This window comes from Alosa alosa, chromosome 4 (genome assembly GCF_017589495.1).
Source record: "Alosa alosa isolate M-15738 ecotype Scorff River chromosome 4, AALO_Geno_1.1, whole genome shotgun sequence".
Lineage (NCBI taxonomy): Eukaryota > Metazoa > Chordata > Actinopteri > Clupeiformes > Clupeidae > Alosa > Alosa alosa.
This window is the reverse complement of record NC_063192.1, coordinates 10,156,146-10,167,297: the sequence shown is the minus strand read 5'-3', so window position 1 is coordinate 10,167,297 and position 11,152 is coordinate 10,156,146. Positions and strand designations below refer to the sequence as shown.

Here is an 11,152-nt window from a genome sequence, read left to right as displayed (position 1 = left end):
TGTGTACCAGTGTGTGTGTATGAAATGCATATCCGATACATATTACCGGTAGCGGAGGATGTGAAATGTACTGTATATCTCAACTGCTGCCAATAGAAATGCATTAACAATTTTACAAATTATCTGCAAGTTGTTGAGTTGAGATTTAACACATTTTTATAGTAGCCTCTGAATTCATGTCCACACAATGATTAAAAACAACACATATGACAAATTTAAATTTAATGGTAGAGGCTGGAGCCTAATAGACAAAACCCGCTCAAGCGTATACTACACAGGGTATAATTCATTTTCTTAAAACAGTACAAAATCTACAAAAAAATCCAAAACAGCAACAAATGATGAGTTTTAAGAAAACCTTAAGATTGCTCTGCTGACATTTGCATAGGTATGAGGGTCAGGGGATTTTCCATGTAGAGCTCAGTCAGTTTTGTTAATGGTGTTGCTTACAGGCATTTTTATAATTTAAGTAAACCTCAACTTATTTCTAACCAATTTTCCCCATAATAAGAAAGGAGCAAGATCTTGTTGCCGCAGGTGCAGGGAGAGCCACTGAGTGCCATGTGTTCCTTACCGCTGCAAAGATGATGGAGTCACAAACAAGGATAATGAGAAAAAAAACAGCAGAAAAACACTCTGCCATTTAAGGGCTGGAGTCTGTGACTCACACTCACATAGAAAAACACCATAAGAGCAGGTGTACTGTGAGGTACAATACTGGATAAATATGGAATATTCTGAGTCAACAAGGGAATTTGGCACTGTGAAACACGTCCCACCAGCGCTCATTTGGAAAGGCAGTGATTTTCTCCTGGTCTAATCCTCCGCGAGAACCAGATATTTTTCTGAAAGGTAAATATTGGGTTTTAGGTGGTGAAATTGACAAATGGTGATTTTTTTTTATTTCCGTCACATAAATATTCTAACAAAATATATACTGACAGCAATTCTTTTACCAATCCTTTCAGGTCAAAACACATTTTTGAAATAATGTCTTGCGGTAAAAAAATAAAATGCAACAAAAATCTTTGTGTCTGATTCCACACATATTTGGTCAGTCATGATTATCCTTGCTGCAAAGATGTTTAAGAATAATTACAGCTCTTCGTGAAGTTCAGTTTCTTTTTATTCCTACTCTATTTGCTGCGTTTGGCCTTGATCTTGTCTGCGTCCTCTGTGCTTGATGTGTCGCTGGGCTGTTGGGACTGAGCACTGAGAGACGCGAGAGCCTGGACTTGCTGGAGACGTCCCTCCAGTTCAGCCTCACAAGCCTGCACCAGGGCAGTAGTTCTGTCTGCGTCCCAGCCAAGGATTCGCTTCAAGGAGGCAGCACCCTTATTCACCACCATCTGCAGCAGCCAAAATATAACACATAAAAGTCAGGTTATGTTTTGGCCCACATGTTTGAAGTTTACAACCTCTTGTTGAGATCAACTACTGTTTTGTCTGGATTTAATGCCTGAAAGGCAGGAGAGGTAGAAATTAGGGCTGGGCGATATGGCCTAAAAAAAAAGATTTACGATTTTATTTTGATTGAAATCTGCATTTTGATTGAAATCTGCATATCCTTCTTTAACAAGCATCTTACTCCATATCTTTAAGCAAATACAGTTGTTTATTTAAGATAAGTGTACGTATGCTTTAACCTTTGTTGTAGGATCCATATTTTTTACACATTCATGACCACTCGCAGTGGGAAAAACAACATAATCACGGGGGCGGTCTGTAATATTCCCAGGTGGCAAGAACGGACCATAAGCCTTTATGCTTATGGATGACCTCACTAATGAGCGCCATTACTTTTGACATCAGATCCTGCTTATATTTGCTGCCCATCGGCAGCTAGATAAAATTTAGAGACATTGGACATAACCTATGCTATACACACACACACACACACCTATGCCAGATAATTTAGAGACATTGGACATAGCCTATAATTTTTCAGTAATCGGATTTAGCCTGTGCCAGATCATTTTTCATTGATTGGATTTAAAAATCGATTTTTATTAAAAACCTCGATTTTCTATTTAAATCGATTTTATGCCCAGCACTAGGAGAAATTCCATAGTTTGTGCAGTACATGGCATCATTTTTGCACGAATCAACTGTCAAAACCTGCTCCAAATTAGTGCTTAGAGAACATCAACATGATTGCCTAGTTAATTGACTTGATCTCACTTTAAGTTGGTGCTTACGTTTGCAGAGCAACAGTGCCATACAGTGGATATTAGTTTTGGCCACATACACTGGGTGCCATACAGACACAGAAATCAGGGCCCGTATTCACAAAGAATTTTTATGGCTAAAAGTAGCTCCCAACTGGCGAATTGAGGAGAAACTCCTACAAATAATGGGCGTGTCACTCGTAACTTTAGGACTCCTCATTTTTTTGACTAAGAGTAATTCACGAAGCATTTTAGCCCTAAAAGTAGCACCTACAGTACAGGCCAAAAGTTTGGACACAAGGATACAAGGAAGTTTATTGTCACATGCATATAGTTACTGGAAGTAAGAAATGCAGTGAAATTATGTCTGGTGTCAGCCTATTTGTGCATTTATTGGGGTGGGGTGGGGGTGTGCAGTGTGCTGTAAGTATGTTGGGGATGTGTGTTGGAGAAGCTTCCTGATTAAATAATGTGCTGTGTATGTAGGGGAGAGGGGGGGCAGTGTACTGCAAGTATTGTGAAGGGACTTACTATTGCAAGCAGAGTACTGTATGTATGATGTATGTGAGTGATGACAGTGAAGATGTGTATGTGGGCGGGAGGGGAGTGGAGCAGTGACTGTGTGTGTGTAGTGTGTAGGTGGGGGCAGTGTGCTGTAAGTATGTAGAGGATGTGTGTTGGAGAAGATCCTGAAGACAATGTGCTGTGTATGTAGGGAGGGAGGGGGGGCAGTGTGCAGCAAGTAGAGGAGGCTTACTGTAGCAAGCAGTGTGCTGTATGTATGTGAGGTGATGACAGTGATGATGAAAGTGTGTGTGTTGGGGATGGGGGTGGGGGGGCAGAAAGGCTAGGCAATCAAGGACATGGGTAGATAGATGGAGGAGAAATCAAAAATAATAAATAAAACGTTCTATGGAGATGTGCAAAAGTTGATGTGTCAGAGTGTGTGTGTGTGTGTGTGTGTGTGTGTGTGTGTGTGTGTGTGTGTGTGTGTGTTTTTACGTGTGATGAAATAAGAAAATAAATAAAAGGTCTGTAGCATAGGGAGAGGGATGTAAAAGTGCTGAAAGTCATGTAGGTGTGTGTGTGTGTGTGTGGGAGGGGTCATGAGTGCTGAGGAGTGAATGAGTGCAAAGTCAGTATAGTGTGAGTTCAGAGTTGGGAAATGTTTGAGAGTGCTGAGGAGTGAATGTGTGCAAAGTCAGTATAGTGTGAGTTCAGAGTTCGGATGGCCTGGGGATAAAAACTTCTCCTGAGTCTCTCAGTTCTGGCTTTGTGACTACATAAGCCGTTGTTAGGATGAGAAGAGTCCTTCAGGATCTTTTGGGCTCTTAGGAGTACTCTTCTACTGGAATAGATATCTTGTAGAGCAGGGAGTTGAGTTCTTATAGTATGTTCAGCTGAGTGCACTACTCTCTGCAGAGTACTACAATCTCTAACTGTGGAGTTCCCATACCAGGTGATGATGCTACCAGTTAGAACACTCAACCGCTGAAGTGTAGAAGGCCTTCATGATGGATGTAGAAACTTTGAATTTCCTTAGCTGACGAAGGAAGTAGAGTCGTTGTCTGGACTTCTTCAGAACATATTGAGTGTTAACAGTCCATGTTAAGTCTTCAGTAATGTGGAGACCAAGGTATTTAAAACTTGTGACTCTCTCTACAGGTTGCCCGCTGATCATTAGTGGGGTGTAACTGTAGTTCTGCTGCTGCATTCTGTAATCCACTACCATTTCCTTGGTTTTATTGACATTTAGTGTCAAGCTGTTAGATTGACACCACTGTGCCACCTCATCAACCTGATCCAAGTAGAGCTGTTCATTGTTGTTACTAATCAGGCCCAAGATCACTGTGTCATCTGCAAACTTGATGATGGAGGTATGACTACTGTTGGCTTTGCAGTCATGTGTGTAGATGTTGTACAGCAGTGGACTCAAAACACAGCCTTGGGGAGCACCAGTGCTGATGGTTAATGTGTCAGATGTCAGACCCCCAATCTAACCACTTGTGAACGGTTGGTGAGAAAGTCAAATATCCAGTGACACAGGGTGGTGTTCAGTCCTAAGGCCTTCATCTTTGTGACCAAGGTGAGAGGTACTATCGTGTTGAATGCTGAACTAAAGTCAATGAACAGCATCCTCACATAATTCCCATTCCCCTCCTCCAGGTGAGTTAAGGTGGTGTGCATGAGGTTTGAGATGGCATCCTCTGTAGACCTGTTGGCTCTGTAAGCAAATTGGAGGGTGAAGGGAGGCAGGGAGGGATGAGCAGATAATGTTTTTCACAAGCTTCTCAAAACACTTCATCACTGTAGACGCCAGAGCTACTGGGCGGTAGTCATTCAGACATGATGGACTTTTGTTTTTCGGTACTGGAACAATAACAGACTGCTTGAGGCAAGTAGGAACTGTCTCTTGAGCCAATGATGTGTTAAAGATATAAGTGAACACAGGAACTAACTGAGCAGCGAGGATTTCAAAACCCTGTTAGAAATTCCATCCGTCCAGCAGCTTTTCTACAATTAACCCTCCTAAAGGCATTGCTCACATCGACCTCAGAGACACAGAAAGGTGCCTCCTCATTTGCTTCACATGCTGCAGCTAGTGCAAGATAGTCTGTGTCTTTCATGTCAAAAAGCATAAAAAAGCATTAAGTTCATCAGGGAGGGCTTTACTCACATTCATCATAGGAGGGGACTCTTTCAAAGCCAGTGATGGTTCGGAGTCCTTATATATACTGCATCAATACGTAGTGCATCAAAAAATACTGCATCAATACGTAGTGTATATCATTAGGCTACTAGGCAGCCGTGGCCTACTGGTTAGCACTTTGGACCTGTAACCGGAGGGTTGCCGGTTCGAACCCCGACCAGTAGGCACGGCTGAAGTGCCCTTGAGCAAGGCACCTAACCCCTCACTGCTCCCCGAGCGCCGCTGTTGATGCAGGCAGCTCACTGCGCCGGGATTAGTGTGTGCTTCATCTCACTGTGTGCTGTGTGTGTTTCACTAATTCACGGATTGGGATAAATGCAGAGACCAAATTTCCCTCACGGGATCAAAAAAGTATATATACTTATACTTATATATATATATATATATATATATATATATATATATACACTATAGGCTATTTGTTTCGTCTTACACTTTATTCATTTAGGGCATGTATTCATTCATTTATTCATCACCTTTCGTCCTTCACACTAATTCTGTACTACTGTAGTGCACGCATTCTCACACTAATTCTGTACTACTGTATTGCACGCATTCTCAGACCTGTCACCTGTTACTCATCATCGTAGGGGAGATTTTTGGAATAATTCCTGCGTCACAATCATCAGCCAATCAAGGTGGTCACTTCAGACAAGCTCGCAAGAGTAACAACGTCATCCATAGCAACAAAGACTCACTCTTAGTTTAGCAGTTGTCACTTTTCCTTACTAAGAGTAGTTCTGAAAGGCTTTGTGAATAACTTTTAAGAGAAAATTCCTCTGTAAAATGTTTTAGAGCGATTTAGGAGTATTCCTAGTGGTTAAGATAAAATGCTTCGTGAATAGGGGCCCAGAGCTATAGAGAGATCATATATATTTTAATTCATTCATTCGTTTAAAGACCCACAAACATTAAAGGACTGTTAAAGTCATGTATGTCTGAATGTGTAAAGTCTCCATGAACCCTAACAGAACTAGATGTACCGCAGAGCGGTACAAAATATGACCGCCGCCCAGTCCAGCACATTTTTTCCACAAAAATAAATCACGCTGAAAGGCCTATATGATTCTAACTGTCTCACTAAATTGCATTATCCACACTCAATTCTCACTGGTATCTGCTAGACAACAAGTACCAAAACATGATTAGTTCATAGATTTCACATGTAAAATTCATTTTATACAACCCCACCCCCATCTTGCCTGTTCATAATTCTGAGAAATTCTTGAATTGTGTGCATGTGTGCGTGTACACGTTTATGTTTATGTGTGTGTGTGTGCGTGCTTGTGTGTTTGCCTGCGTATGTGTGTTTGTGCATGGGCATGCATGCGTACATATGTCTACTGTGTGAGTATGTGTCATGCATTATGATTACTGTGAATGTATGTGTGTGCGTGTGTATCTGTTTATGCACATGTGTGCACATGGAATGGGTTAACATGACCCCTGGAGGCAAACATACGGAAAAATTGGTCATCCTAGGCCCCTCACGGTTCTCAAGATATTCACAGAAAACTGTGTCTGCCCTACCCTCCTTTCAGGGGTCCAGTACAGCGGGGGCTACAGATCAAAACGAAAAACGATGGTTCCATGCTATTCATGTGGGGTTACATGCCTACCAAGTTTTCGTGTACCCGGTCTTTCAGTGTCCTGGGAATCCTTGTTGGTGTCACGGTCACTAAATGTACACATAAATTATTTTATTGTAAGGCCCCCATGAGCGAAAGTTCACAAAACTTGGCATGCATTCGGAGGGTGTCATAATGATCCTACACTTTCAATTTCGTGCAGTTTTGACCATGTCAGCCAGAGATATTGTGATGAAAACACCTAATTTTTTGCTTTTAATTTTTAACTAGGTGGCGCTTTACATGAAATAAGTGGTAATGGGATGGGTTGACATGCCCCTTAAGACCAACATACAAAAAAAAGGTGGACCTCCTAGGCCCCTACGGTTCTCGAGATATTCACAGAAAACTATCTCCGGCCACCTACAGGCCAGTTGGTGTATGGTAACATAAATTAATTTATTGTGTGGCCCCCATGAGCGAATTCCACAAAACTTGGCATGCATTCAGAGGGTGTCATAATGATCCTACACTTCCAATTTCGTGCAGTTTTGACTATGTTAGGTCACAGGTACCTGCGATTACAACACCTCATTTTACTTTTTTTTGTGTTTAACTAGGTGGGCTATACATGAAATGAGTGGTTATGGAATGGGTTGACATGGCCCTTTGAGATCAACATACAAAAAAAATGGTCCTCCTAAACCCTACGGTTCTTGAGATATTCACAGAAAACTGTTTCTGCCCTACCCTCCTTTCGGGGGGTGCAGTCCAGCGGGGGGGCTACAGATCAAAACGAAAAACGATGGTTCCATGCTATCCATATGGGGTTACATGCCCACCAAGTTTTGTCTACCCGGTCTTTCAGTGTCCGGGAATCCTTGACAGAAATTTGGACATGCGAAAAAAAAAAAAAAAAAAACTGACTAAACCTATATGACCGCCGCTTCGCTGCGCTGCGGTCATAATAACACTATTGCATTCCTCAATAAATGCAAGACAACAACTAATAGCCTATAAAGCAGTGTCATGTTTGAGCTACTTGCCTGTAGCTCTTGATTGGAGAGCCGTGTCTCTGGGCTTGTCTTGCCCTTCAAGACCATCAGCGTCCTAGTGTGAAACCCTGAGACTGAGTCCACCTCATCCATATCATCAGTCTCAACAGCATCATCATCTGTCAAGGTGGACAAAATAATGAAAGGGAAGTTCAAATAGAATTACATATAGATGGTTACTTCCAAACACTGCATTCAGAAGACAACGACAGAAAATAACTTTGGCTCCAGAATAAAATGTCTGTATTGCTGTAGGGACAACATTCCACTTCCCCCCTCTTTGTCTTTGTGACACAGCAATGCCACCCAGTGGCTCAAAGAATCATCTCACATTTCATGGCACATCCGCTCAGGGAACTAAGTTCAACTCAGACTCAGCCACAGACTAATTCTACATTGCCAGTATTGTGTTCGTAAAAGAGAAGTGGCAGAGGAACTGATACAGTATTTTAGGGGGGGGGGGAGAGGAACAGCCAACCTTCTCCCTCCTGACTGGCCTCTTGCTCTCGCTCTTTTTCCACAGTCTTCAGGTAAAGCTGCAGCAGCTCTTTGGACTGCCTGCTCTCCTCTCTCCGGTCCAAGACAGTCTGGAGTGTGTCCTGCAGGGCTTGAGCCTTCTTCTGGGGAAAGCCCAACGCTGAAGCCAGGTCTGTGCATGGCACATCCACCAGGGTCTGTGGTTACAAACAATCACAACCCAGGCAATGTTTACAGGAAAGGCATGTTGTTGTTGCTGCTGCTGCCCACTGTATAAATGGATGTGCTGCTTCTGTACTGGAACATACTGATAGAAATGAGAATGGTTGGTTTTGTTCCAGTATAGTGTGAATACACCAATATGGTGCATATTGTACAGGAAAGGGACACTCCTACCACTGGCTGGTAACAACAGCAAGTAAAGTATTCTACTTTTTTTAAAGGTCACAGGATAGCTCTGGGTTGTCATGCAACACATCAGAATGAGGACAGAAGCGGCTTTGGTGTATGTAAAGGTTCTACTATATACAGTAACACAACATTGGTAGTTTTTGGGACTTTCAGTAGGTGTTTCAAGACTCTGTTCACCTTGCACCTGATTAATTAATTCTTATGTATATTTATGTTTTTGAAAACTCATTATTTTCATTGTTGATATTTAATATTGTTATTAATATTGTTGTTATTATTACTATCACTGTTATGCTTAGTGTAGGCTTTTCAACTTTATTTGAATATGTTATTTTTAACACATGTACTGTAAGTCGCTTTGGATAAAAGCATCTGCCAAATACCATAACCATGTGTGGGGGCAGTGAATTCACCTGGAGCTCAGCATCAGACAACAGAATGATGCTGGCAAGGTTGTGCTTCAGCTGGGCAGCAAGACTCTGCCAGGCGTCTGTTTCACTGAACACCGTATCCACTTCATCATCATCCAGGGCTATGGATTCTCGGCTTAACCAGGCAGTGCCACCATCAACTGTGAAGAGAGGGAAGACATGTTTATTTTTCTATTTGAAAGCTGAAACTTGTTTTGTCAAAACATACTTAGCTGTAACAGAAAAAGTAACATTTCAAGATTAAGAGAATCTGCTTACTTTTATTGATAGGGACCCAGGACTCTTTTCCATGCAACAGCATGAACTTTGTGTTGACAGGTAAACACAGGAAATATGCATCATCTTCCACAATAGTTCCATCATCCTCAAGCACCACCGAGACAGACGTGTCTGGGGAGAATCCTAAAGTTTCACCTCCTGGCGGTTGAAATGAGAAAGGTCAAAGGTGGTGCAGGTAGTGAACTTCATCCTATTGTCTTGCTACTACAAAAAAGGAATGTTGCCCTCCTACTTTGCATTAGGTAGGGTGCCAGGTAGGGAGATTCCATCTGTGTGCGGATGTAAAGAAGTAAAGCTGACAACACTCAGACTCTGAATCTTGGTCTGTTTTACTTGTTTCCATATCGCAACATTAAATAATAAGAGATAAACTGGAATTATGAAAAACATGGTACATGTCTTAAATACTCCAGACAAAAATGTGTTTCGTCACGCCCAGAGGACAGCGTTCTCGGAATGAAAAGCTCGGAACAAACCCCATGTCTTCTAACCGGGCAAGTCCGAACACGAATTTATCACCCTGCATTTCAATATTGCACTACACATGGCGTTGTGGCCTAGACTATGTGACAGCAACCGGTACTTCTCTTAACACAATAATACGCAAAGCCTAATGTGATACAGCAGTCCTTAAATAAAGTCTCTGGATATAGCCTAATGTCTAAGCCAACCCAATCGCCTACAAGTTACAGGAGTCACAAGTTCACTGACATGACAGTTTGTGAGAGATGGATGTGTGTCGTAGGTTATACTACCCTAAAGAGCAGATCCCCCTACTAAATAAACTAAATAAAGAGATGGCCATGATGTCAGCTGTAATTTACAACAATGCAATGAGTCTAATTGTTTATCTGACGTGGCCCTTCGTGTTTCCCCCCGTATTTCTTGGCTGGCATAACCTAAACACACGCACGCACCCTGGACAATTCCGCATTCTTACCTTTCACTTTGAGTTGATCCAATGAATACACTACAAGTCCAACAGATTTTTGACGGCTGAAGTTGCATACTTTACAAGGTTTAAGTTCTGCCATTGCTATTATTGACTTATGTACTATGTACTTTGTCCCACTGAAAGAGATAGTAAAAAGAAAAGCTAATTAATCATGCTGCTGCCCCTGGACAGTTTTCCCTCGATAGGTTTAAACAGGTTTACAACAACGAGAATCTGGGAAATGGAGTGAGAGCGCTAACGACCAATCTTGCGCTGTCTGTCCGGCATGTCCGGTTACAATCACAAATTACATTACAACGTTAACTTAAAAATGAACAGAGAACAGCACAATGTTACTCTACAACACACTGTAGAAAAAAACTTGACTGATATGTGGGCAGTAGCAGAGCCCGTCGTCTATGGCAGTAGTCAGTAGTGTGTCACTTCCTTGTTTGGATGCTGATCACGATCTGCTAGTTCGCCTGTGAGGCGAGTATAGTTGATTGCCTATTACCTACGGCTCTGATGCATGTTAGCTAGCTAGCTAGCTGTACATCGAAGAAGATGGCATCCTCTGAACAACCTGAACACCAAATACAGGTAGTCTACAACATTTGGTGTCGTTCAGTGCGGGTGGCTCTAACGTTCTTATAGCCCCGGGGTATCATGGTGTCGTCTTTAGTTTGCTTAGAAAAGAGCATCTTGTTGTTTTCACGTTTTGAAAAAGTTTTAGCCCTTGCTAACGAGCGTCATTGACAGGTGCGGGCCTGCATCGTACTCAAATTCAACTTGTAATAACAATGCCCTCCTTAACTATACTCTCTATACATTTGACAGCAGTTATACAACTTCAAAATGTGTTAAATCCCGAGCAGTTCCATTGTTAGAGTTAACCTTATTCTGCAAGCTAGCTTGCGGTCAAGAGCTAACAAACAAGCTCCTGCAAAGCGTGTTGTGCTGGCCAGCTTTTAAGGCACTAACGTTAGCCCAACCTAGACACACATTCTTGTCACAAAACGGTGCATTAGCTTTGTCAAATTATCTCGTGAGTCATGAGCTTTTACTTTGCAGGTGATGTCTCAGTAGTTAAATGACAGTTGACGGATCAGTTATTTCCAG

General features: G+C 42.1%; 2 protein-coding genes across 5 annotated transcripts in view; one reads left to right on the top strand and one right to left on the bottom strand.

The window, feature by feature from the left end:
- Positions 1 to 205: 205 nt before the first annotated feature.
- dffa (DNA fragmentation factor, alpha polypeptide) lies at positions 206 to 11,115 on the bottom strand. Of its 3 annotated transcripts, none has more exons than XM_048241698.1 (7): positions 11,098 to 11,115; positions 10,040 to 10,170; positions 9,079 to 9,237; positions 8,803 to 8,960; positions 7,980 to 8,175; positions 7,493 to 7,620; positions 206 to 1,349 (listed from the first exon to the last, which is right to left on the bottom strand). In XM_048241698.1, exons 2-7 carry the CDS (start codon positions 10,131 to 10,133, stop codon positions 1,137 to 1,139), a joined length of 948 nt encoding a protein of 315 aa, XP_048097655.1. In that variant the 5' UTR covers positions 10,134 to 10,170; positions 11,098 to 11,115; the 3' UTR covers positions 206 to 1,136. The 3 variants fall into 3 exon arrangements, with proteins under 3 accessions (XP_048097655.1, XP_048097656.1, XP_048097657.1); XM_048241699.1 differs by lacking the exon at positions 11,098 to 11,115 and having other exon boundaries at positions 206 to 845; positions 1,100 to 1,349; positions 10,040 to 10,450; XM_048241700.1 differs by lacking the exon at positions 11,098 to 11,115 and having other exon boundaries at positions 206 to 845; positions 1,136 to 1,349; positions 10,040 to 10,450.
- Positions 10,503 to 11,152, top strand: part of pex14 (peroxisomal biogenesis factor 14) — a 59,770-nt gene continuing 59,120 nt past the window's right edge. For both annotated transcript variants that reach the window (XM_048241697.1, XM_048241696.1), the window contains exon 1: positions 10,503 to 10,633. In XM_048241697.1, the coding sequence (XP_048097654.1) occupies positions 10,598 to 10,633 (36 nt within the window). In that variant the 5' untranslated portion in view covers positions 10,503 to 10,597. The remainder of the gene's footprint in view (positions 10,634 to 11,152) is intronic.

Coding starts and splice junctions, on each gene's coding strand:
- dffa (XM_048241698.1), bottom strand. CDS start 10,133: ATGGCAGAACTTAAACCTTGTAAAGTATGCAACTTCAGCCGTCAAAAA. Junction 9,238..10,039: donor GGATCAACTCAAAGTGAAAG/GTAAGAATGCGG, acceptor TTCAACCGCCAG/GAGGTGAAACTTTAGGATTC. Junction 8,961..9,078: donor CTGGGTCCCTATCAATAAAA/GTAAGCAGATTC, acceptor CTCTCTTCACAG/TTGATGGTGGCACTGCCTGG.